At 44.3% G+C, this 25,096-nt stretch overlaps 1 protein-coding gene across 3 annotated transcripts in view; it reads left to right on the top strand.

Annotated features, from left to right (window-relative positions):
* WDR36 (WD repeat domain 36) overlaps positions 1-25,096 on the top strand; it is a 178,845-nt gene that overhangs the window by 58,335 nt on the left and 95,414 nt on the right. For all 3 annotated transcript variants that reach the window (XM_029571826.1, XM_029571843.1, XM_029571834.1), the window contains 6 exons: positions 2,419-2,473; positions 3,680-3,812; positions 8,652-8,827; positions 18,042-18,162; positions 18,273-18,338; positions 24,782-24,865. In XM_029571826.1, the coding sequence (XP_029427686.1) occupies positions 2,419-2,473; positions 3,680-3,812; positions 8,652-8,827; positions 18,042-18,162; positions 18,273-18,338; positions 24,782-24,865 (635 nt within the window). The remainder of the gene's footprint in view (positions 1-2,418; positions 2,474-3,679; positions 3,813-8,651; positions 8,828-18,041; positions 18,163-18,272; positions 18,339-24,781; positions 24,866-25,096) is intronic.

Below are 25,096 nucleotides of genomic sequence, written 5' to 3'. Positions count from 1 at the left end.
CATGCCGGTAATCGTTTTGCCTTCTGTACACCTTTCTTAATGTGTGGAATACATCTGGACTGTGCTTCTAGAATGGTATTTTTTTAACAGTATCCACGCCTCTTGCACACTTTTTACTTTTGTAGCTGCTCCTTTCAGTTTTTTTCTGACAATTTTTCTCATTTTATCAAAGTTTCCCTTTTGAAAGTTTAGCACGAGAGGCGTGGATTTGCATACTGTTCCTCTTCCAGTCATTAATTCAAATTTGATCATATTATGATCACTATTGCCAAACGGCCCCACCACCGTTACCACTCTCACCAAGTCCTGTGCTCCACTGAGAATTAGATCTAAAATTGCTCCCTCTCTAGTCGGTTCCTGAACCAATTGCTCCATAAAGCTATCATTTATTCCATCCAGAAACTTTATCTCTCTAGCGTGTCCCCATGATATATTTACCCAGTCAATATTGGGGTAATTGAAGTCTCCTATTATTACCGCACTACCAATTTGGTTAGCTTCCCTAATTTCTCTTAGCATTTCACTGTCCGTCTCACCATCTTGACCAGGTGGACAGTAGTATACTATCACTATAGTCTTCCCCGACACACAAGGGATTTCTACCCATAAAGATTCAATTTTGCATTTAGTCTCATGCAGGATGTTTATCCTGTTGGACTCTATCCCATCCCGGACATAAAGTGCCACATCACCTCCCAGGTGCTCCTCTCTGTCATTGCGATATAATTTGTACCCCGGTATAGCACTGTCTCATTGGTTATCCTCTTTCCACCATGTCTCTGAGATGCCAATTAAGTTTGTCATCATTCACTGCTATACATTCTAATTCTCCCATCTTACATTGATATAATTAGATTTTTCTCTAGGATCATTTCCTCTTGGAATTTTGTGAACGTGACTTGCAGTGTGGAATGTTGTAATAATAAATATCTATAGTGATTGTAAGAATTATTCACAGCTGTTCACTGCAAAAAATAATTTTTTGGTACAGAAAACACATGAGCAATACTCACAAAATTCTAGAACTATAAAGCACTGCACTGTGATCGCAATACACGAGTTCTTAGTGTGCACAGAACAAATAACGTCCTTCAACTCTTCAGTGGAAGAACCATATCCAAGCACTGGATTATTGTTCATTTCCCTCAGTAGAAGTGTTTCCTTCTTTGCTGACACAGCTCTTTACATTTTTGTAATGGTTGTGATTATCTTGAAAGTGAATGTCTGGCCCATCAGTCATAGTTTACAGAGCAGTCATCAGAATTTTGTAACACATGTATGTGTTGTATAACACAGATGGTTAATTTTAATTTTAAATATAAATATAAATATAATATATTCTCAGCACTCAATATAAAGCACTTTATAAATCCTGCATAGTAAGGCAGAAGGCAAATGATTTATTTTTTATAATGTGTTCAGCTTTAGAAACAAAATAAGGTTTTAGTTGAATTAAGAAAATAGCCTACAGGCGCTTGGTTTCCTGCCAATCTGTTGTCAAGTTGTGGTTACTGGTTGAGCATTTTAAAAGTGGCAGCTATGTAATATATGGATGCATGAGGAGGAAAAGAGGTGATGAAAGAAGGAGACAGACCAAGTGGGCCCAATTTGGCTCTTGACAAAGTCGATAAGTTTTTATTGTACCCCTTTGTTCAATTTAGCTTATGATACCAGATTAATATTCATTGAAGTTATATTCTATAAAACTAATTTTAGCAATGTTTATGAGAACAGAGATTAGCAGGAGCAAAAATCAAGATCTCCTAATTAGGCAGAAATGTATGTTCTTTTTTATTAAGTAACAATGTGCTGTGTTTGTAGGTAATTAAAATTAGAACCTAGGACATGCTGACATAATCATGACCTGACACGTTTGCTGTGTCATGCTGACTCTTTTGAGTAGAAACAGTATGTAAGTCTTGCTGGATTTCAGAACGCCCATGGAGAGCATATTCAAAGTGTGGCCTTCTCCTTGTAATATTACATGTAAAATAAAAATAGCAGCATTGTATTCAAATTGAGTCAATCTCTCTTTTTGGAATTTAGCCAAGAGGGAATAGACTCATTCACCACATACTATGTGGTCCTGGTGGTTTCTTTCACATAGGTACTTAAGTTAGGACTTGCCTTCCTATTTGGAGCAAAATTTCCAGCAAGAAGAAGGCACTTTTTGCTTTAATATTTTGAGCTTGAACTTTAAAAGAAATGTTATTTTTCGAGTTGGAGCATCCTTCTGCAGGTAGTATGTCTTACTCATTTCTTTGTATCATATAGCTTACTTTTATCCTGGCTAATATTTTTAATGCTGATTTTATTACCATTATTTGCTACTCTTTGTGCTGTTATTTTTATTTTCGTTCAAAACTGTCAAAAAAAATGTAGCAGTAAATTGTGTTTTGTTTTTCTTCTTTTTGATAGTAAACTTTTGTACACATTGCAAGGATGGGGTTCAGGCATAACAACACTTCAGCAGGTAGGTGCTATACTATTGGGAAACAAAAACAAAATAGCAAGGAATTTATAAATGTTACTGTAGACTGCCAGATTCACTCCATTGCATCTTAGCTTAACTTAGTTGATTAGATTGATTTCTGTTTGGTTGCTAACACATCCTCACATACAGTAGAAAAGTGGGCTGATAAAGCTGTTCAGTTCTTCAACACATCCTGTTAAGCAATAATGCAATTTTGTGATTGCAAAAATGTAACTCATTTGAGCAAGCATGGAGAGTTAGGGTCATCTTGGCCTAAGTTTGAAAATCATTCAGGCTTTTTGTTTAACGCGTCCTCATTTCATGTAAATGTTCAATCTGTAGCCTGATCAAACATGCATAGGAAGCAAAAATGGACTCAAGGTAACAAATTACTGAGCCCATCCCTAGCCGTAACATTTTCTTTATATCTTTCCTAGAGAACTGCTACACTGATAGTGACTAAAAATGTACAGAGTGATTAGTGAACTGGAATCCATGATCTGACTCACATCAATTTGTTTCCTCCTTTGGATTGAAAAAAAACCCAACTTAAATGGGGAATTGTATCTAGCACCATTTGAAAGCTGTGGTTTGATCCCAACTTTTGAGATAGAGGAATTGTGTGTGTGTGTGTGTGTGTGTGTGTGTGTGACAAATGGTTCATGCAACTTAGACTCCCTGAGGGTACAAAAGTACTCCAAAATGAAGAGCTTGCAGTAATGTCAAAGGTATATGAGTGTATTTTGGAAACTGCTTAAAATCATGGATTGAGCAGAATTATTTTTTTTTTAAATAAATCAGTGAAAATACTCAACTAAAATGATAGATAAAAAGAGAAGGAAGAATAAGATTTAACTTTTCACTCAAGAAGTTAGCCTTCCAAGGTGATCCACTGAACAGTCTGTGACAGAATGATGGTCATTTTGGTTAAAAGCTGTTTTGACCATTCAGGAGTCTTCATTCCTTAGCAAATAAGTGCATTGTAATGAGTAGTTTGATGTCATAATGGATAATCCAACCTCAACAGATAAAAAAAACATGTCGGCACCATTGTGCTATTAAAGTAGATGGCGAGTGACTCAATTTTAGATAAGAATTGCATAATTTTTATTCTTTCATTAATTATGGAGATACATTGACTTTTAAGATTGTGAAAGTAGATTATGGAAGAAAATTGTGATCTTTGACATCATAACTGTTTTACAGGCTCCAGCGCTGGATGTAGTAGCAATAGGTCTGGTTTCTGGTCAAATCATTGTTCACAACATCAAATTTGATGAAACACTGATGAAATTTCAACAGGATTGGGGTCCCATCACTTCAATTTCTTTCCGAACAGGTATATTCAGCATTCCATGGATTCATGTAAAGCAGCAGAGCTTCCTAATCATAGCAGTATGAAAACTTTCTATGAATAAGAGGACATGTTTTAGCAGTGCTAAAGAAAAATAACACAAGGCTTCCCAAACTGGGGGTTGAAACCCCAAATGAGGTCACAAAATCTTTAGCCGGGGTCACAAGTGCCTCATAGGGCCGAATTCTTTAGCAGCATTAATAGTGAGTCAGCATGGGGCCTTTGAGCCAGCATACACTCTCAGACCCTGTTGTGGCCCTACCCTAGCATGAGTTTCTGTGGTAACAGGAAGCCCTGCATGAGGAGATATCAGAACCGCTGCAGAGTCTGTGAGCTTGCACTGGCTCACAGGCCCCATGCTGAATTTCGTTACTAATGCTGCTGCCAGTTGCAGATCAGAACTGGGTTTGGGACCAACCATGAGTGGAAGGGTAGGCTGAGTGTGCACAGGGAGATTGCTCTTGCTCCTCACACCTCACTCACCACTGAACCTACCCAAGAGAAAAATACTGCCTCTGTCAGCAGTCTTCCTTGTTTTCCTACCAGTTGCATTCCACTTTTGGCTCAGAGTTAAAAGGAAAATGTTACTGCTGACCCTGACTGGGGTGGGGGGGGGGGTTTGTTTAGAATTGGGGCTGGTTGAAGGGAGGGATCAGATGCAGGAAGAGTTTGAGGGTTGGATCAGCTGGAGGTGGATTGGCTGTGGAGGGTGAGGGGGGAATAACAAAGGATTAACTGGGGTATGTACGAGAGGAGCAGGGGTGAGGGGATCAATTTGGGAACGATATGAGAGAAGGAGGAGGTGAGACTAGAAGGTGAGAGAGAGGGGTTGGGCAAAAGGGTAAGAAGGAAAGGATGAATGAGGATCAATTGGGGGTTAAAAATGAGTGGGAGTTACGAAAAAGTCAGCTGGGATGACATGAAGAGGGTTGGATGATGTGAGAGGGCATGCTGGGAAGGTGAGAGGAGCTGGGGGATGTGCTCAGCTAGAAAGGCTGAGGATGAGAGAGGAGGTCCGTTTGAGAGAGAGGATCAACTGTAGAGGGAGGAGGGCCAGAGTGGAGTGATTGTTGGAGGGAGACCACATCTTTGCTAATTTATTTTTTTTTTGTTATATCTGGGGTCAAGTGAATTTTCAAGTGCTAAAATGGGGTCACAATGGCTAACAGTTTGGAAAGCCCTGAAATAACAACTTGGATTGTTTCTATTAAAGCTGTTCCTGTTTAGAGGAAAAAATGGCTTAAATTAATAAAAGCTGCGGTGTTAGCTACTTATTTATTTATGCTATCTCCGTTAGCACATAACATAAACATTGAGCTTCCTTTTATTTTGTTCAAACTTTCATTTTATTCCTGAGAAGATATTTTAGCTTAAAGATTTTTTTTTCACATTTATTCCTCATAACCTTTCCCACAGTTGTGATTCTAAGTAGATTGTGCTACCGCAGCACTAATCCATAGCAGTACCCTATAAATGCATCACACTGTTAAGTGTTGAGCTTGAATGTATGACTAACTGAAGAATTGGTTCCAGGAAGATTTTTGAAGACCTTACTGTGGCTACAATGTAAGGGGACAGGTCTTTCTCAAGATCTGTCTTAGTGCACACCAGTATCTCACCCCATTTCACAAACTGCTTCCTTGGATTTCTATAATCCCCAAATGGCATGACTCTGCTTTTTTGCATTGAATGTAGTTGCCAAGCACTTGACCACTCCTCGATATAAGAAAACCTGAGAAATGTTAGTGTGCATTGTAACATAATAAATGATAGTAGACAAATACCAGTATGGTCCATCCAGTCTGCCTAGAGCAGTTCCCTGTACAAACCCAGATCAGTTCAGAGTCCTAGGTTTTGCCTCCCTTCCAGCAGATGGAGACAGAGAAAGCTTCACTGAGACTGGCATATAACCTGGTATGCCACCTAGAGTCCCTCAGTATTTCTCTGTCTCCGGCAGGTGGTGGCGGTGCAAAACCTGCAGTCTTAGGGTAGGTGCTTAAAAAAAAAAAAAGTTAGAGTTCAGCTCAACAAGAGTTCCTCCCACAAGGTTGGCAGGTCCTGGTGGGGCTATCCCTTCTGGTTGAGAGGTGGACGAGCAGGGGATTGGTAACCCCTTTAGTGTCTCAGTCCTGTTCTTCGCCAGAGGGGGAATACTAGCGATGCTAGATCCCTTCCCCCTCTCAGGAGGATGCCTGGAGCCTGCTGCCCGTCTTCAGGGAGGTGTTTGTTTCTTCTTGTTTCTTGGCAGTTAGTTAAAGTTTAAAAAAAAAAAAGCCTCTTTTATTTGTGTTTTGGCGTGGTGGAGTCCCCAGTACTCCTCAGGCATCCTCTCAGCGGCACTGTCTCTCCCGCGTGCTTGCTCGTTTGGCAGCCATGCCATGTGGTAGCCGTTGTGCGGCTTGTGGAGAATCGCGTGTCTCGTGCAGGGTGGCCTTTGTTCCCAATGCTTCTCCGGGGGAGAGGGCAGCAGGAGCTCTTCCTCCACCACCCTCACCACCATTGGAAGACCCAGAGTGGTCTGGGGAGCCTGGGAACCTTTGTCTGGGGAGGAAGAGGATCCCTTGGGGCAGGATCCTGAAGACCTGGAGGGGTTTCCTCTGGATATTTTGCTGCTCTTGCTTAGGGCTTATCTTGCGAGGAGGGCTGCGGGGCAGCCCTTCCTAGGCTCGAGGACCCGCAGGAACCTCAGCAGATGAAGTAGCCCAAGTACATGTGGGCAGGTGAGCTGACCAGGGTTCAGCAAGTCTGGGCCTGGCAACGCTGTCGGTAGATGCAGACTGGGGGGAGGGGCGTCAATGAATCTCCGGCATTGGACCCTCCAGACATAGGTGTTTCCCCCAGACCTTCAAGACCTGGATGAGGGGTGGGGCCAAGCCCAACAGTTGAAGAGGACAATCTGAGGTGGTTCGGCTCTTCTGCTGAGAAGAGTTGTGGCCCCTGATTCCGCATGTCCTTAAGGAGCTGGGTATTAAGAAACCAACCGAAGAATCTGATCATGAAGAGGTGGACCTGGTCATGGAAGGTTTAAGAGATCCCGCTAAGGCTTTCCTGTTCCATAAGTCTTTGAAGAAGCTGGTGCTCCGAGAGTGGGAAACTCCAGATACTGGACTGAAGGTTGGCAGAGCTATGGATAAATTGTGTCCGCTGCCGGAGGACACTTTGGCTTTGTTACAATTGCCAAGGTGGATGCCTCAGTGTCGGCTGTCACCAATGAGATGACTATCCCGGTGGCCTGTTCTGCTGCACTTAAGGACATGTAGGATAGGAAGTTGGAGGTCCATCTGAAAAATATATTTAAGGAGTCTGCTTTGGTGTGCAGCAGTTTCATGCTTTGGGCTGGTTTATGCTGGGTTCAGCGGTTGCAGTCTGATAATACGATGTCAGAATCAGAAGTAAAACAGGCTGAACGGCTGGAAACCGTGGTGGTCTGTGGAGCAGATGTGTTATATGACCTTATTAGAACGTCCTCACGGACTATGATGTCAGCGGTGTCGGCCAGACAGCTCCTTTGGTTGCAGAACTTGTTGTCAAAAAGCCAAAAGCCCTTTGAAATGAGACTTCAGTACCTAAATAGAAGAAACAGGGGGAGGGGATGGACATTCAAAAACTTCAAAGGTAAAAATGCAAAGGAAGCAATCCTTTCTCATTGGAAAAGAAGCTATAGAGCAAGAGGTCATATTATGAGGCTCAAGAGTAACATTCAAAAAATGTTTCTTCACAGAAAGGTTGGTGGATGCATGGAGCTTCCCTGTGGAATTAGTGGAGACAAAAACAGTAACAAAGCATGAATAGACACAGAGAATCCCTGTTGCAAGATTTCAAGGGAAAACCAGAGATCAGCTGAGATCTATGGCAATGTAACAGGGGAAGTAAGTTGAGTAGACTAGATGGATCCTTGCATGCCTTATCTGGCATCATATTTTATATTACTTTTATACACAGTTGAAAACTAAGAAGAAAGTAGTGTGACAGATTATCAGAGACATCCTTGGAGTAAGTTCCAAAGAGGAAGCAATATAAACAGCATCTTGATATTGTGAACAATACAGAGAAGCTATCCCATTTATAATGGCTAAATATGAGGAAAGGGGCAGAGGGGAAAATTCCCAAATAAGACAAAATTGAGTTTGAATCTGCCTTGTAATTGCTTTGCCTTTTTTTTTTCTTAAAGACTAAGTCAGTCCTCATTTGCAACATTTCTTAGTATTAGATCTACAGCACAGTTCATTTCTTAAAAATATTTTGCTAATCCAGGTCTTATTTAGTAAAGGTTCTCCTAGTCCAGGGGTGGCCAACTCCGGGCCTCAAAAGTCACAGACAGCCTGGCTTTCAGGATATCCACAATGAACATGAATGAGAGAGATTTCAGTGGAGACTGTGCATGCAAATCTATCTCATGCAAATTCATTATGACTATTCTGAAAACCTAACCTGTTTGTGGCTCTTGAGAATCGGAGTTGGCCACCCTGTCCTAGTCTATTCCCATATTAATAATTTACTATATAACTTATTCCTTTGTCTTTGTATTTTTCTTGAAGCCAGAGCTCTTTTCATTCTGGCTGTGCAGTGGAGGGTTGCACAAATAGTAACTGTCTATTTCTTTTCTATATGAATTTCTTGAAAGTCTGCATTTAGTTTGGAATTTTTACTACCAATTTTATTCAGGAAATTGTCCCACCATTATTACAAATTGGTGACATGTCAGTTTATTGCATGACCTTTTAAAAGATGTGGAAGAGTTGAAAGATCCATCAAGTACTGTGTTCTCAATATGTCTAATGAACAGACAAACAGTATTTTTTTTTCCTGATTGTGGGATTACAGATGGGCATCCTGTTATGGCTGCTGGTAGTCCTGTTGGACATATTGGACTGTGGGATCTAGAAGAGAAAAAACTAATTGGTCAAATGCGAGATGCCCATTCAACAGCAATTGCCGGCCTGACTTTTGTCCAAGGAGAGCCACTTCTTATCACAAACGGTGCAGATAATGCTCTAAGGGTATGTCATATTACTTTCTTCTGTCATCAAACAAATAGTTATTGGCATGACTTAAGTCTGCATTCTGTGAACTTTAATAGTATCGCCATGTTATTTTTTTATGTGAGAATGAAATTTAATTAACTTATTCTGGTTGTCTTGTATTTCCTTCATTATCGCTGGGCATCTGTAGGTGTGTTCTATCTTTTTCTTATTCATACTTTTAAATTCTTTTGGCATTGCACAAGTACCTCAGCTAAAAAGCGTATGTCTGACTGAACTGTACAAATGGAGAGTGAGGGGCAGATAGCAGGATGTAGCTGCTTAAATAGGGCCTTAGATATCTAGATCTCACAGGTGGGGGACTTCTCTGCTCTCATTGGCTAAATGTAGCTGTTGAAAGAGTGGAAGTCCCAGAAGGCATTCCCAGGAAGGCGAGGACAGTTTAGCCACCTATCACCAGTTCTCAGTGATAGGCAGCTAAATTTAGCTTTCTAACTTGGACTGGCCAAATGGCAGCCCTAAAACTCAGCTGCCAAGGTTTAGGTTCATTTTCTTGGTTTCTAAATGGTTGTGAAAGAGTGGTTACATTTACTATCCTTTTTTTTTCTAATTTGTTTATTTACTTATACTTAATTACCCTCTAACTCATTCCAAAGAAATTTCAAAGTGGGATAAAATAAACTATTTATTTAAAACTTAAGTTCCATGTTTTCTGAACAAACATTGTACAAAGCAGGTTACATCTATAACAAACATTTGTTTCCTCATGGAAAATAGAGCAAATAATATTTACATCCACCTTCCATTTTTCTTCCCCCTCATTAAAAATTATTTTAATATTTCATTTTCGTTTCATTACCTTTGCGGTCTGCTTCTCTATTTCACAATGTTTAAACATTCTGTAACTTATTTTTTTTGGCTAAGTACTGCATTGCTGTGGCCAAAATATGCAAGTTGGAAAAAGTGGCTGATCTCTGGGACACTGCATTTTTCAGAGAAATTGTTAAGCCTGCTTTTCTTGTATGTTCATGTTTGAGAATCATAGTTTATTACAGATACATAAAAAATTGTATACTGTTCAGAGAATTTGTCAAGCTGTTACTCAAATTTTTTAAAACTTTATATTAATTATTAACAATAATTGCAAGTTTCCTAGCGTGTAGCCAGATGGACTCAGGACCAATGGTTATATGTTCCCCTGCTAGCAGATGGAGACAGGTTTCAAAGCTGATGTCACCCTAGATATACCCCTGCAGTGTTCTCAGCCATTCAATATCTCTCCGTCTCCTACCAGATGTGGACACTATCCCCACACCAGCAGCGGTGTTAGTGGGACTGCAGTACTAATTCAAGGAGAAATTTTACCTTCAGATTGAAAAGAAGATCGAGCCCTGCTCTCCTGTGGTGATATCTAAGGGTCCCTCCCCCAGTTGAGAATTCCTGAGGTGATTTCCGAGATCTCTCAGAGGTGTGCCTTAGTCCAGCAGCCAGCTCCCAGCATGGACTTTGCTGCTGAAGCAACTGAAAGGCAGCAGGTGCAGAAGCAGAGTGCGGCGGTGAAGGCTTATGCCCTCTCCCCGCGGAGCCAGAGACCATCTCTGTACTCGGCTGGTAAGCGCTGAGACCAGGTAAGTAGAGAAGAACTACTCTGATCCAGAGACATGGAAGAGCTTCGGTAAGTCTTTCCTCTGGTCTCCTTACTCAGCGCGCCATTATGACATCGTTCCCGATTCCATTCTGGCGAGGGAAGGGGTTTCCGAGCGGGTTGAGTAGCCCCCCAGTGGGCTAGGCCCCGCTTCCGACTGAGTCTACTCTCCACGTGGCGATCCATGCTGGTGCCATCTTGCACGCGGTTTGGTGCAGCGCCATTTCCCCCCTTTGTCTGTCGGTACGTGCAATGTGGGCTGGCTCTTTATGCGCCTAACGTGTGCATAAGAGCACGCGCTCCTTAGCGCGCAACCGGCCATTTAGTTCTACACACGCCGAGATGAGTTTGTGTGCGCTTGAGAGGCAGCTACCGGCTAAATGCACAACCTACAGAAGTTACGTCCCCGGCAGCAAAATAGCTCAGATGACACTCCCTTTGCGCTGCCTGCCATATTAGGGCTGCTCAGTCTGACCTGGAATCCTGCCTGTATCATCACTGTGAGGAGGCCCAGGGAGGGCTGGACTCTCAGAACTTTTCCAAGTCCGGCCCATCTCTGTTGGAGGACAGATCAGCCACGACCTTATCGGACTTTAGCAATTCCGGGGCTGCGTCCTTCCCAGGAGAGGGCAGTTCAGCGCTGCCTACTCCTGTCCCTCCTGGGCCAAATATGGACCCGGTGGCCTTCTCTTGGTTGGAATTTTTCCAGGGCCTCCAATCCTTTGTTCAGGCGCAGTCAGCCCCTGCCCGAGCGGAACACCAGCTGGGAAGTCCTTGCCCTCCCAGCCCTGTCAGCAGGCCTCGGGACATGCCTTGCCTCACCAAAGGTATCCCTGACAGGGACCCAGACACCACAGATGATGACAGGGATTCTTTGGAGGACGGGGAAATCCCTCCAGGCCTGGAACCATACCGGACCATGCTTCGATTTTTCCACAGAGATAAATTACCGGCCCTAGTCTTCCCAAACCCTGAAGACTCTGGGAGTTCCAGGCACGGACCCTATGTCGGAACCAAAGAAGAACCCCATCCTGCTGTCTCTGTGAAAAGCCTCTTGCTATTTCCTGATGCTGGAAGCCATCCAGGAGTTGGTTGACCTGGAATGGGATGCCCCAGAGGCACGTTTTAAAGAAGGTCAGGCCTTTGGAGGCCTTGTACCCTCTGGACCCAGTGGTCAGGGAACACCTGCGTTTCCCAAAAGTGGACACCCTGGTCTGCGAAGTCTCAAAGCGAACAACTATCCCTGTAGAGGGAGGAGTGGCCTTGAAGGATGCACGCACAATAGGTGGTTGGAATCCATCCTTAAGCAAGATTTTGACGCGACAGCAATGACACTGCAAATCACTTCCTGTTGTGCTCTGGTTCCTCGCTTGTGTCTGCTCCTCTCGAGACATGCGGATAGCTCAGGGGCACATGCCGAAGAGGCGATCGAACCCGCTGTAGCCTTCCTGGCGGATGCAAGCTTGGACCTGGTGCGTACCTCTGTCAGAGGAGTAGCCTCTCTGGTGGCGGCCAGAAGGCGACTATGGTTGCAAAATTGGTCAGCAGATGCAACTTCTAAGGAGAACCTCATAAAGATGCCCTTTAAGGGTTCCCTCCTATTTGGAAGCAAACTGGAGAATCTTGGCAGTAAGTGGAGCGAATCTCCAGTGCACCGGCTACCGGAAGATTAAAAAAAGAGGTCACAGCGCCCCTCACCCATGAGGGGTCAGACCAAGGGCTCCTAGCGCTTCCAGCCCTACAGAAACTTGTCATTTCAGTCATCTCGGTCCTCAGGAAGGTCTCAGTCCTTTCGGAATAGACAACCAAAAAGAGGAACAGGTTCGGGCTCAGGTTTAACCCAAACTCCCCAATGAAGTTGGGCTGACTCTTCCCAGGAACAAGGAGCTAGGGGGCAGACTATCCCTCTTCTATCAACGGTGGGTTGAGATCTTGTCGGACAAATAGGTGCTAGACATTTTACGAGAAGGTTATGCTTTAGAATTTTGCAGTATTCCTCAGGACAAGTTCATGATGTCACCTTGCCACTCCCAGCACAAGAAACTGGCAGTGGAATCCACATTGATAAGGCTTCTCAGTCTGAGGGCTGTAACTCCGGTACCTACACCCCAAGTAAATACATGGCATTATTCCATCTATTTCATCGTACCCAAGAAAGAGGGTTCTTTCCGACCCATCCTAGATATCAGGAGCTTCAACCGTCACCTGCGGATAGTCCACGTCCGCATGGAAAGTCTTTGCTCTGTCATAATGGCAGTGCAACCAGGAGAGTTCTTGACCTCCCTGGACCTCTCGGAGGCCTACTTTCATATTCCAATCAGTCAAGACCTCCAGTGTTCTCTGCGCCTTGTGGTACTGGGCTGCTATTACCAGTTCTGGGCATTGCCCTTCAGCCTGGCAACCGCCCCTCAGAACATTCAGCAAAATTATGGTAGTTGTGGCGGCGGCACTGAGGAAAGAAGGATCCTGGTGCACCCTTACTTGAACAAGTGGCTGATCCGGGCAAAGACGTTGGAAGAGAGCCTTTACGTGACCAGCAGGGTCAGCTCTCTCCTACAGGAACTCGGTTGGGTCATAAACATGAAAAAGAGCAGTCTCAAACCCTCCCAGTCCTTAGAGTATCTGGGGGCCGATTCGACAGCAAACAAGGCAAGGTTTTTCTCCCTCCCTCGAGGAGAAGGAAACTGATGGACCAAGTGCATCGATTTGACACAGTGCGCCCCAGGGTGTGGGAATATCTCCAGGTCCTTGGCCTCATAGCATCTACCCTGGAAATTGTGCCGTGGGCGAGGGCTCACATGCAGCCTCTCCAACACTTCCTACTGTCACGCTGGAACCCATTGTCTCAAGACTACTAAATTTGCCTCCACCTACAGATGGGCGTATGCTCTCAGCTCCAATGGTGACTACAGGAAGTTCACCTAAGCAAGGGTGTAAGCCTCTCCCCTTCAGGCTGGATCGACCTTGTGACGGACGCGAGGCTCAGGCAGTGGGGAGCTCACTGACAGGAACTGACAACCGAGTGGCGATGGACTGAGGAAGAGGTGAACTGGAACATAAACCACCTGGATCGCAGGCAGTCAGATTAGCATGCCTGCAATTCAGCCACAGGCTCCAGGGGCAAGCAATCTGTGTGATGTCGGACAACGCAACATTAACCACCAGGGAGGAACCAAGAGCCACCAAGTGTCTCTGGAAATAGAGCTCCTTATGGAATGGGTGGAGTTAAACCTGCAAGGGATCTTGGCCTCCCACATCTCGGGGAAAGACAACATCAGAGCAGACTTTCTCAGCAGGGAAAGCCTGGATCCGAAGGAATGGACACTGTCAACCAGAGCCTTCCAGCTCCTAGTAGATCACTGGGGCCTCCCATCCTTCGACCTACTGGCTACATCTCACCATGTGAAGGTTTCCCGGTTCTTCAGTCTCAGATGAGATCAGAGTTCCCAAGGGATCGACGCCCTTGTCCAGACCTGGCCAGAAGAGGGCTTACTGTACGCTTTCCCCCCCCCGTGGTCTCTACTGGGCAAGATCATCTGCAAAATAGGACTAGTCTTTCTGGTGGCCCCGGATTGGCCCAGGTGCCATTGGTATGCAGAGGCTTCTCATGGAGAGTCCCCATTGCCTCCCCCGCACAGGGATCTTCTCCAGCAAGGCCTGATTCTTCACGAAGATCCAGCTTGATTATCTTACGGTCTGGCCCTTGAGAAGCTCGCCTGACGAAGCGCAGATTTTTGGCAGACATGATTTCCACATTGCGCCACACGCAGAAGTTTTCAACGTCCCTGACGTACATACAGATTTGGAGAATTTTTCAGGTCTGGTGCAGGGAGCACATGGTGCCCCCACAAACGGCCAAAATCACCATGATCCTGGAATTTTTACAGGACGGTCTGAACAAAGGACTGTCCCTCAATTCTCTGAAGTTCCAGGTGGCAGCCCTCTCCTGTTTCAGGGCTGAGGTGAGCGGAATCCGTTTGTCAGCACATCCGGACATGGCTCATTTCCTAAAAGGGATTAAACATCTCCGACCACCCTTAAAGTTGCCAGTCCCTCTATGGAGTCTCAATCTAGTATTGGACTTTCTGGCAGCACCTTTCTTCAGGCCCCTGCGCAATCTGTCACTTCGCCTATTAACATTAGACTGTATTCTTGGGGAAAGGAGAAGAGAGAGAACAGCAGAGAGTGCACACGCTTACTTGAATTGCAATAATTACCTGACTGCTTCAAACACGGGTGTGGAGGAATCCTGGCCCTATGGAGAGACAGTCTTTCCTCTGACGTCATCGGGGAGGGATCGGAAGGCCTTAAAATCGGCCCCTCGCCGCCAGCGCACTGCCGAAGGGGCGTGCAGCTTTCTTGGACTTTTTCTGGTCGCACCTTGGACTCTTCTTTTATCGAAGATCTCACGTTTGGAAGGAATTCTTGGACTTTTAGTAAGTAAATATTACTTCTCATCCCTCCTGAATCCCCCACTCCAGGAGATTTCAGATTGGATTTTATTTGTATAGAGATATTCATTAAGATAGAGGATTCTGGCTTGGTATTTCTTATTTTGAACATTTCCTCTATTCATTATGCCACATACCAAGAGAAAGGCCCGGATAAGGGAGGCAATGTCATCGTCTCCCTTGCCATCATCAACACAGCCTCAGATATCCTCTTTCTTAATGGCAACAGCAGGCACGCCACCGGAGGAAAGGGCCGCAGTGGATATATATTCTGAGCGAGAACCTACGCCACAGGCCAAAGCCATCTCACAGCCCTGGTGCTCCTAATACTCTCTCCCCGCCACTTACTTCTTCAAAGGATTTTGTAGGCCCCTTCATGGATGAAGAAGGTTCTGGAGAATTAAACATTTTGCCTAGAGAAGGGTTGGGGAGTGGGGACCAAGCTGCGGGGGAGGTTAGGCCTGAGTTAGAGATAATTGTACCTAACAATGTAGCAGAAATTACCATGGATACCCTGTGGTCAGCGATTAAATCTTTAGAAATGGCGATCATAAATTTGACTAAAACAAATTTAAATTCACAGCAAAGAGTACTTGATTTGGTAAATTCAGTATTTCAATGTAATAATAAACTGGGAGTTAATGATGAAAGATTTGAAAAAGTAGAGAGACTTCAGAAAAACTTCACTAAGACTAAGTTATCAAATTTAAGAAATTAGAGTATATAGAGAATATTCTAAAATACTCTTAACTTAAGGATCTTAAATTTTCCCCTTCAGAAATTAACATCAGCTAGGAAAATGCCAAACCAGTCCAAACATCAGCTAGGAAAATGCCAAACCAGCTTTAGCGAAAGTTTTTATTATTTACCCCCAAAAACACGAACAGGAAATTATATGGGAAATATGCAGCCAGACGTATCCATGAATGTTTCTGAGATACTAGAAACTACGATAGACACTGAAATATCTGTAAGAGCATCATTATTTGTCTCATTTCTATTCCCAACCGAGAGAGAGGCTGTCTTACATTTATTTTTGAGACATCGCTTGGAGAAATTTCATGGGCAACAGATCTGGATATATCTGGATATATGGCGAGGGCGACTCAAATCAGAAGTCCTAGCCAGGGGTGGCAGATTTATGTTACGGTTCCCATGTAGATGCGAAATATAGTTTATGGAGCATAAATATGTCTTTTATGAGATATCTTCACTGCAGGCTTTTCTAGAATCCCACCCCCCAAACGCAGAAATTGGTTAAGAGAAAAAGTAGAGTTCTGCTGTTAACTCTGATTACTGAGTGGTGAGGGCAAGAAGTTTCTCTCCCCTCTTTATTGGTTTAATTAATTTCCTCTATATATCTCATATATAATCTGTATCTCCTGGATTTCTTTAGAGAAAAAACAGATATGATTTCATTATTTGATATGTTGTGATTCTATTACTTAAAGAAAATATTTAGTTAAATTACTTATCTGTATTCATTATAATATTTTGTTATAATTTTGAAATGTATAAATTAAAATTAAAAAAAAAAAAAAAGACTGTATTCTTGGTGGCGATATGCTCGGCTTGTCGCATTTCTGATCTACAGATGCTGTCTTGTTGGGAATCGTTCCTTCGATTTACTCCAGGAACAGTACAGCTTTACACGTCACCTCCTTCTTACCAAAGGTAGACTTGGAGTTTCACCTGAACCAATCCATCTCCTTTTCGTCCCTGGATAAACACAAGGACACGGAAGACTACCGCCTCCTTTGCCATCTAAACGTCGATAGACTTTTAGTGCGGTATCTGGAATGTTCAGAACCAGTGCACAAGACAGATCGCTTGTTTGTTCTTCATGGGAGAAAGAAACAGGGCGAAGCAGGTTTGTGAGCTACCATAGCTCGCTGGATCAAGGAAGTATTCAGGGCAGCTTACATAGAGGCAGGGAAGCCTTTACCTCTACAGGTCAAAGCTCATTCTGCTGGGACTCGGGCAGTATCCTGGGCAGAAGCTAAACTACTGTCTCCCGCCGACATCTGTCGAGCAGCAACTTGGTCTTCCTTACACACCTTCTCCAGGTTCTACCGCCTAGATGTCCAGGCCCAAGAGGACGCAGCCTTTGCGAGGGCAGTGCTAAGCAGACCGCAGGCAGCCTCCTGCCCCGTTCGGGAGTACCTTTTGTACATCCCATTGGTCCTGAGTCCATCTGGCTACCACTAGGAAATGGAGAAATTACTTACCGGATAATTTTGTTTTCCTTAATGTAGACAGATGGACTCAGCATCCCGCCCACGGCTGCCGAGAAGAGGCAGCCGTGGGCAAGATGCCCATGTGATTATGGGCAAGCCGTTGCCCTACCCCTAATTCAGGGCATCTATAGTATTACTGTTGTTCAGCACTTATGTTGGTTGAGTACAGTTGCGGTCTCCAGTTTTTGATCAAGTTTTTTAATCAAGTTGTATCCAAATTCTAATCAAGTTCGGCAATAATATGTCCACAATGGCTTTTTGAAGAGAATACTGAATGGCTGAGGTCTCTGCAAGTGTATATCTAGGGTGACATCAACTTTGAAACCTGACTCCATCTCCATCTGCTAGCAGGGGAACACATAACCATTGGTCCTGAGTCCATTTGTGTCGACACTAAGGAAAATGAAATTATCAGGAAAGTAATTTCTCCATTCTAAACTTGTAAAGAAAAAAAGGATACCAAAAGAATATTTATACAATTAGGGAAAAAACAAATGAAAACAGTAAAATAAACCCCCCAAAAATTGCCAAGTATTCCGCAAGTCTACAATATGGGGGAAATTCAAGACTCAACATACAGGAAAATGTGATGAAGAAATAAGAAACAATAATATCAAGACCAAAACTACTACTCTACTTTTTGACAGTTTGAAGCCGAATTTTCTTGCAGTACAAAATAATTCAAAGCTCATGCAATAAATACTTTGTGATTCAGCCTTAGTTCTACAGGGTAGCCCATGGAAAAGTAGCCCGCCTCCAATACAAGTGCAATAATCTACATTAATTAACTTTCATCATAGTTATTTAATGTCAACTTAATGTAGATTTTATTTTTGTCATATTGCCCAGAGTAATGTAATGGATTTACGAGCTCTTCATTGTGTATGCCTCTCACACAGGTCTGGATCTTTGATGGCCCCGGGGGCTCAGGTCGCCTGCTGAGGTTTCGAATGGGACACAGTGCACCACCGACGAAAATCAGGTACCATGGACAAAATGGAGAACAGATTCTCAGTGCCGGTAATTTGTTGTTTATTCTTGCTCAGTGAGGCTCATGAACAAAGTGGTGCCACATGTGAAACCTATCTTTCTTCCTTGACGCTCTTTCTTTTGTCTCTATTTTGCTTCAGGACAAGATGGAACATTACAGTCTTTCTCCACTGTACATGAAAAGTTCAATAAAAATTTAGGGCATGGTAAGTAGAAGTGCACTGTTAATGTATAAACAATGCTTAAAAGCATTTCAACAAAAATTAGGGGCTAGTTCTTTTTGTTTTCAAACTGACCAAGTTTTGGCTCTACAGTGCCTGCCTCCAAGAATATAGACTGTCTGCAATATATAATAATACAGGTTAATAATTCATGAAGTGTAAATTTTATATTTATATATTCATTGATGGAAATGTGTTATACAATTGTGGTATCAAATATTGTAAGTGAATACAGGTGCTTTTTCCTTCCCCTTTTTCAAGGGTTTTTTGTGGTGTTTGTATATGTGTATATGTGTATATATAAATATATAAAATAAAAAATTCGGCAATATCTACCTAACTAGTGCTTGATATAAGCCACAAAAAAAAACCCTTAAAAAAGGGGGGAGAAGGAAAAAGCACCTGTATTTACTTACAATATTTGATACCACAATTGTTTAAAATTAAAATTCATATTTATTGAAAAAATCTTTTATAAAAATGTTTTGTTTGTATACAATACAAAATCCTCATACAAAAATTTAATATACGGAATATACAATTCGTAAACCTAAAAACCCCCTGTTCATTTCTTGACTAACTATTCTCTAGCTGTCACTAACTGTGATCACCCTCTATATTTGAGCAAAGCCCACATCTTCACCCTTTATGTCAACACAATACATCACCCTATATGTTTGAGCGCAATACAACAATTCATGTATAACACATTTCCATGTGTTATACATGAATATATATATATCTGGCTGAAGCACATCATCTTTGTTTTGTGAATTTTTTGTAGAATGTTTATATCTGTGGAAGCAAACATGGTAAAGCTGAAACTTGGCCAGGTGGGAAACAGAGAACTGACTCCTATAAAATCAGAAACTAAAAACTGTACCCTGCAGCCATCATTATAACATAGGCACGTATATGCATGCTTGGTATTAAATAAGTTGAAAGCGTTACGTGTGCACCCTATTTGAAATGTATGCGCACATGTACATGCAAATCCTGCTTCCATCACATAAGTGGGCCAGTGAAGACAGTGTCCCACATCTAGTAAATTTCCCCTTAACATAGAAGTTTTAGGAAGACAGGGCAGGTAAAGCAAGGTTATATTTTTGTCCCAGCAGGGCTGTATAGGTGTGTGTGAGAAAAGTCCTCGTTTTATTGCTCGCGGTAATAGCTGCCATAATAGCCATGACCCCCGCGGTAATGGCAGTTCCCTGTACGTACCCGGATCAGTCCAGACTCCTAGGTTCGTTCCCCCCTGCCAGCAGATGGAGACAGAGAAAAGCTTTGCTGACACTGCATCATAAACCCCAGTGCCCCCTGTAGTTCCTCAGTATTTCTCTGTCTCCAACAGGTGGCAGAGGGTGTGAATCCTGCAGTTCTGCAGCTTGCTAGTTTTTTTTACAGCTATTTTTTCCTTCTGAGCCTTCCTCCCGGGGAATTCTTTTGATTTTTTTAAGAATCCTAGTGGGTTCTGCCCTGTCCAGTTGAGGTGGCCGAGCCAGGGTTTGGTGCCCTTGTGTGTACTCGGTCTGTGCACCTGTGGAGTGTAAATCTGGTTATCCTTCACGAGGCGGCTGTAGGCTCTTATTTCATTCTTTTTTGGGTCCCTTTTGAGACTTTGCCTGTTTCTTTAAGAGCAATTTGTCTCTTTGGGGTAAAATTTAAAAACAACAAAAAAAAAAAGACAAAGTGTTTGCACCGGAGTTCAGCTCGGCTGTGCGGGTGGCTTCCTCCCCTTAGGTTGGAGTTATTTAGATGTCCTAGAGTATTTGGGGGGGGCTCCTTCAGCTTTTTGGAGGTGAGTGTGTTTTCTTTTCTCCCTCGGGTGGCTTCCCGTCTTTCAATGGCTCGCGGCAGGACATGCCATTCATGCGGCTCTGTTTTCTCGCACTTAAATAGATCGGGGCTGTGTGCGGGATGTGTTGATGGTGTGGAAGGCTCCTCAGTTGGCCCCCCCACCAGCTAAGCAGCGCTGCATTTTGGGCGTTTTTGGGCCGGCAGCAAGCAAAGTTTTTGGTGTGGCTGCTTTCCCTCACCCAGTCGACGTGGGAACGGCAGAAGTTCCTGTGTCACTGGAGGAGGGTGGAGGATGGTCCCCCATGTTTGTCTCCAGCCTGTTCTGAGGTGGGGAGCAGATAGGGAGGGCTGGAAGGGGAGGAAAGCCTGGGGCTGCTGGTTTTCAGCCAGGCCCTGCAGGGATTGGTGCAGGGAGGCTGCTTTCTACAGATTTGTTCTATTGCTCCATGATGCTTATTTAGCCAGGCAGAAGGCGGCTTGGGGGGCTACTCAGCCGCAGCCAACTCCGGTTCAGCCCACCTAGGGGGCTACAGAGGGTTCCAGTCGGGCCTCTATTCCCAGAAGGAGAGTTCCTTCAGTGCAGAGCTTGATTGGTCCCCCGCTGGGGGATTCGTCTGGTGGAGCTGAGGCCGAGGAACCCAGCGCTTGGGACTGTCTGGCCAAGGAGCCACCAGTAGGTTCGGTTCATCTTGTGACCAGGGATGCGGGTATCTTCGATTCATGAGGTGGAGGACCCTAAAGTGGTGCGCTTTTTTAAAAGGGAAGAGCTAGGTGTTTTGCTTCCTTTAGCTTTTCAGGTCCTTGGGGAGAAAATGCCACAGGAGGACCAGGATTTGGAGGGAGAGGACCCAGTCCTGGATGGCATGCGGGGTCCCCTGACTTCTTTTCCATACCACAAGTCGGTTAGGAAGCTGGTGGAAGTGGAATGGGGGACGCCTGATTCTGGCTTAAAGGTTGGCTGGTCCATGGGGAAGCTTTATCCCTTACCGGAACAAGATTTGGGGGTTTTTTTTCTCTACCTAAGGTAGATGCAGCGGTTTCAGCGGTTACTAAACGAACCACTATTCCTGTGATTGGTTCGGCCGCTTTGAAAGATGTGCAGGATCGTAAGATGGAGTTACATCTTAAAAGGATTTTTCAAGTGGCGTCCCTGGGCTTGCGTGCGGCTGTTTGCTTGTCTTCGCTGGGTACAGGAGCTCCAGGGAAACTTACCACAGTTGAGTGTGGATGCGGACATGGCTGAGAGAGTGGAGGCAGCGGTGGCTTACAGGGCGGATGCTCTCTATGATTTGGTACGTACCTCATCAAGGGTTATAGCATCAGCTGTGGCTGCCAGAAGGTTGCTCTGGCTCTGCAATTGGGCGGTGGATGTTTCCTCCAAAAGCGCAGTTGGCTTAAAGGTTAAAGGTTGATGGCAGTCACTTGGGGTCAATAAGGCCTTCAGGTTATCCGAGGATAAGCCTAAGGCTAAGAGATTTTTTTCAGACAAGGTCTCGTTTTCAGTCAGACAGAAGGAATCTGCCTTCGCATGGGGTGTCTGGGCCTCAGAGGCAATTATTTTCTCAAGGGTAGACCTGGGGGCAGTCCTTTTCTGGTGCCCAAAGGTCTTTCTGGGGCACCCTCGGTGGGAGTCAAGTCTTCACAATGAAGCGAGGCTGGTCCACTCCATTGTTCCTACTATAGGCGGTTAGTTGCGGTAGTTTTACGACGAGTGGACCAGGATCACTCAGGTCCAGTGGGTTCTCAGCGTGCTAAGAAACTTGTTACGCTTTACCTGGACAAAAGTCTGCGGTTCAAGCGATTCTAGATCGCCTATATCGGCTAGGGTCTGTGGTGCCAGTTCCCCAGGTAGAGCTCTGCCAGTGGAGATATTCCATTTATTTTCTTGTCCCCAATAAGGAGGGCTCTTTCCGGCCGATACTCAAGTTAAAAAAACGTCAATGTGGCGCTCAAGGTGCCGCGCTTCAGGATGGAGACCCTGAGATCAGTCATAGCAGCGGTTCGTAAAGGAGAGTTCCTGGCTTCTCTAGATCTCACGGAGGCTTATCTGCATATTCCCATCCATCAGGACGTTCAGCGTCTTCTTCGCTTCATGATTCTGGGACAGCATTTTCAGTTTCAGGCCCTTCCGTTTGGTCTCACCACAGCTCCGTGAACTTTCACCAAGGTAATGGTAATGGTGGTGGTGGCAGCATGCCTTCGAAAGGAGGTTATTCTAGTTCACCCATATCTGGACGACTGGCTGGTCAGGGCGAAGTCGGAGGTTCTGTGCCGCAAATCTGTTCGAGTGCTCAACGTTCTCCAGTCTCTTGATTGGGTGGTGAATAATGCCAAGAGTCAGTTGTCTCCGACACAGACCTTGGAGTATTTGGGCGCCCGGTTCAACACTGGTAGGCAGGGTGTACCTCTCTCAAGACCGGGTCTTGAAACTTCAGATGCAGATTCAGCGGTTTTTGCAGTTGCGCATACCCAAGGTCTGGGACTATTTGCAGGTTCTCAGCTTGATGGCCTCCATGCTGGACTTGGTTCTGTGGGCTTTTCCCATATGAGACCCCTGCAGACGTCGTCGTTGGCTCACTGGAAACCAGTGTCGGAGGATTTTCATCTGCGGTTACCTCTTGAGGGCTTCGCGAGAGAGAGTCTCTCGTGATGGCTTCAGACCCCCAACCTCGTTCGAGGACTGGACCTCGAAGTTCCGGATTGGATGGTGGTCACTACTGATTCCAGTCTCTCTGGATGGGTCGCAGTTTGTCAATCTCATTCGGTTCAGGGGTCCTGGTTCAAGAGAGAGTCTGTGTGGTCTTTCAGTTGGCTAGAGACCAGGACGGTTTGCTTGGCCTTGCAGGAGTTTCTGCCTCTGCTAAGGAATCGAACAGTGCAAGTGCTGTCGGACAATGCATCATCAGTGGCCTATATCAATTGACAGGGCGGAACCAAGAGCTAGGCGGTAGCTAGGGAAGTGCAGAAGTTAGTGCTCTAGGTGGAACAAAATCTAGAGCAAATAGCGGCGTCTCACATAGCCGGAGTCAAAAGTTCAAGAGGACTTCTTGAGCTGGACTCGCTTAGATCCAGGCGAGAGAGAGGTTTCTCTGAGGATGTTCCTATGTGAGCTTCCATTGCACATGTCTTCCTTCTTGGAAAGCGGTTTGGTGAAGGGTTTCTCCTTTAACTCCATCAGAGTTCATTTGATGGCATTAGGTTGTCTTCGAGGCAAGATCCACGGAGAGGCTTTGGCAGCACATCCAGATGTGGAGCAGCTACTCCAGAGGAGTGAAGCATTGGTGACCCTCCGGTTCATAAGCTGTGTCCTTCCTGGATTCTTAACTTGGTCCTCAAAAGCACGTGTTCTGCACTGTGTGAGCCTATTAGAAGGTCTACTATAAAAGATCTCATTTTGAAGGAGGTTTTCTTGGTTACAATTTGTTCCATCAGACAGATCTCAGAGCTTCGGCCTTGTCATGTAGGGAGCCTTTCTTGAGAAAGCATTTGGGGGTCTCCTTGCAGACGGTTCCAGCCTTTCTGGAAGGTGGTTTCGTCCTTTCATTTAAATCAATCCGGGCAGCTCCCGGCTTGCCCAAACCTGGAGGCTACAGCGCCTCTTGCAAGAAAGTTACGGCTTTTGGATGTCAAGCACACTTTGTTGCGGTATCTTAAAGTTACTAACAGCTTCAGGTTGTCAGATCCTCATTTTTGTGCTGTGGAATGGTGCGAAGAAAGGGCTCATTCTACTTGGCCCAGGTGGCATCCTGGGCTGAATGTCAGCAAGTGTCGCCGCAAGAGATTTGTTTGATGACTGCTTGGAAGTCTTTGCACATTTTGACTAGACATCGTTTGGATATCCATGCCCCTGAGCCCATGGACTTTAGTGAAAATGTACTTTGAGTGGGATTCTCACAGTCCCACCCTGTTTAAGGAAGCTTTGGTACATCCCAGGAGTCTAGACTGATCTGGGTATATACAGGGAAAGGAAAATTGGTTCTTACCTGCTAATTTTCGTTCCTGTAGTATCACAGATCAGTCCAGCGTCCTGCCCAGTTTTAGAAAGCAAATTTTAGAAAGTCCACTCAGTATCTTATTGTAATTATTCTGAAGATTGGTATAAGTTTTGTTAGTGCTACATGTTTTTACTGTGGGCGAGATTATCTGTTCCAAGTTTCCACTTCCCACTATTCATTCAGGGGATATGATTTTGTAATTGTTATGGTTGCTACCTTGGCTCAGGTACTTATCAATTTCTGAAGGACTGCAGGTGACAGAGTAGGTTATGTGGCAGTGTCTGCAAAACTTTCTCTGTCTCCATCTGCTGGAGGGGAGGCAAAACCCAGGAGTCTGGACTGATCTGTGATACTACAGGAATGAAAATTAGCAGGTAAGAACCGATTTTCCTTTAGATTGTGAGCCCTCTGGGGACAGAGAAATACTTACAGTACTTGAATGTAATTTGCTTCAGAGTGCCTGAAAAAGCTGAATAAAATTCAAATAAATAAATACTAAACTGAACCAGGTTCTGATTGAACTTAATAATCCAGGAGTCAATGAATAGCTGGCTATAAATAATAGTAAGGTATGGACAAATGCATTGTTTATGCCATTACTGTTATGTTTTAAAAGTTCTTGTTTTTATGTTGAAGGGTCTATAAATAAAAAGAAATCCAAAAAAATGGGTCTTCAGTATGATACAATGAAACTCCCACCTATCACTGCATTCGCATCAGGTAAGTAATACTACATGTCTTTTTATTAATGATGAGTCTTCTATCAACTGCAGTCTGCTAATGGTAATGCCTTTTCATAATCTGCATGTCAGAAATAGACACAAATGAAGAATTGCAGAGCATCTCTCCATTTTTCTTTCATGGTGCTTGGGGTATGAAAAGCATGGAGCATCTTCTTGCAGTTTATTTCTCCCATTCTAGTTTTTGTACAAAACCATAAATCTGTGAAAG

The sequence above is a fragment of the Rhinatrema bivittatum genome, chromosome 1 (assembly GCF_901001135.1).
Source record: "Rhinatrema bivittatum chromosome 1, aRhiBiv1.1, whole genome shotgun sequence".
Taxonomy (NCBI): domain Eukaryota; kingdom Metazoa; phylum Chordata; class Amphibia; order Gymnophiona; family Rhinatrematidae; genus Rhinatrema; species Rhinatrema bivittatum.
Note: the sequence above shows the minus strand (reverse complement) of the source record. Positions and strands in the feature narration are given on the sequence as shown.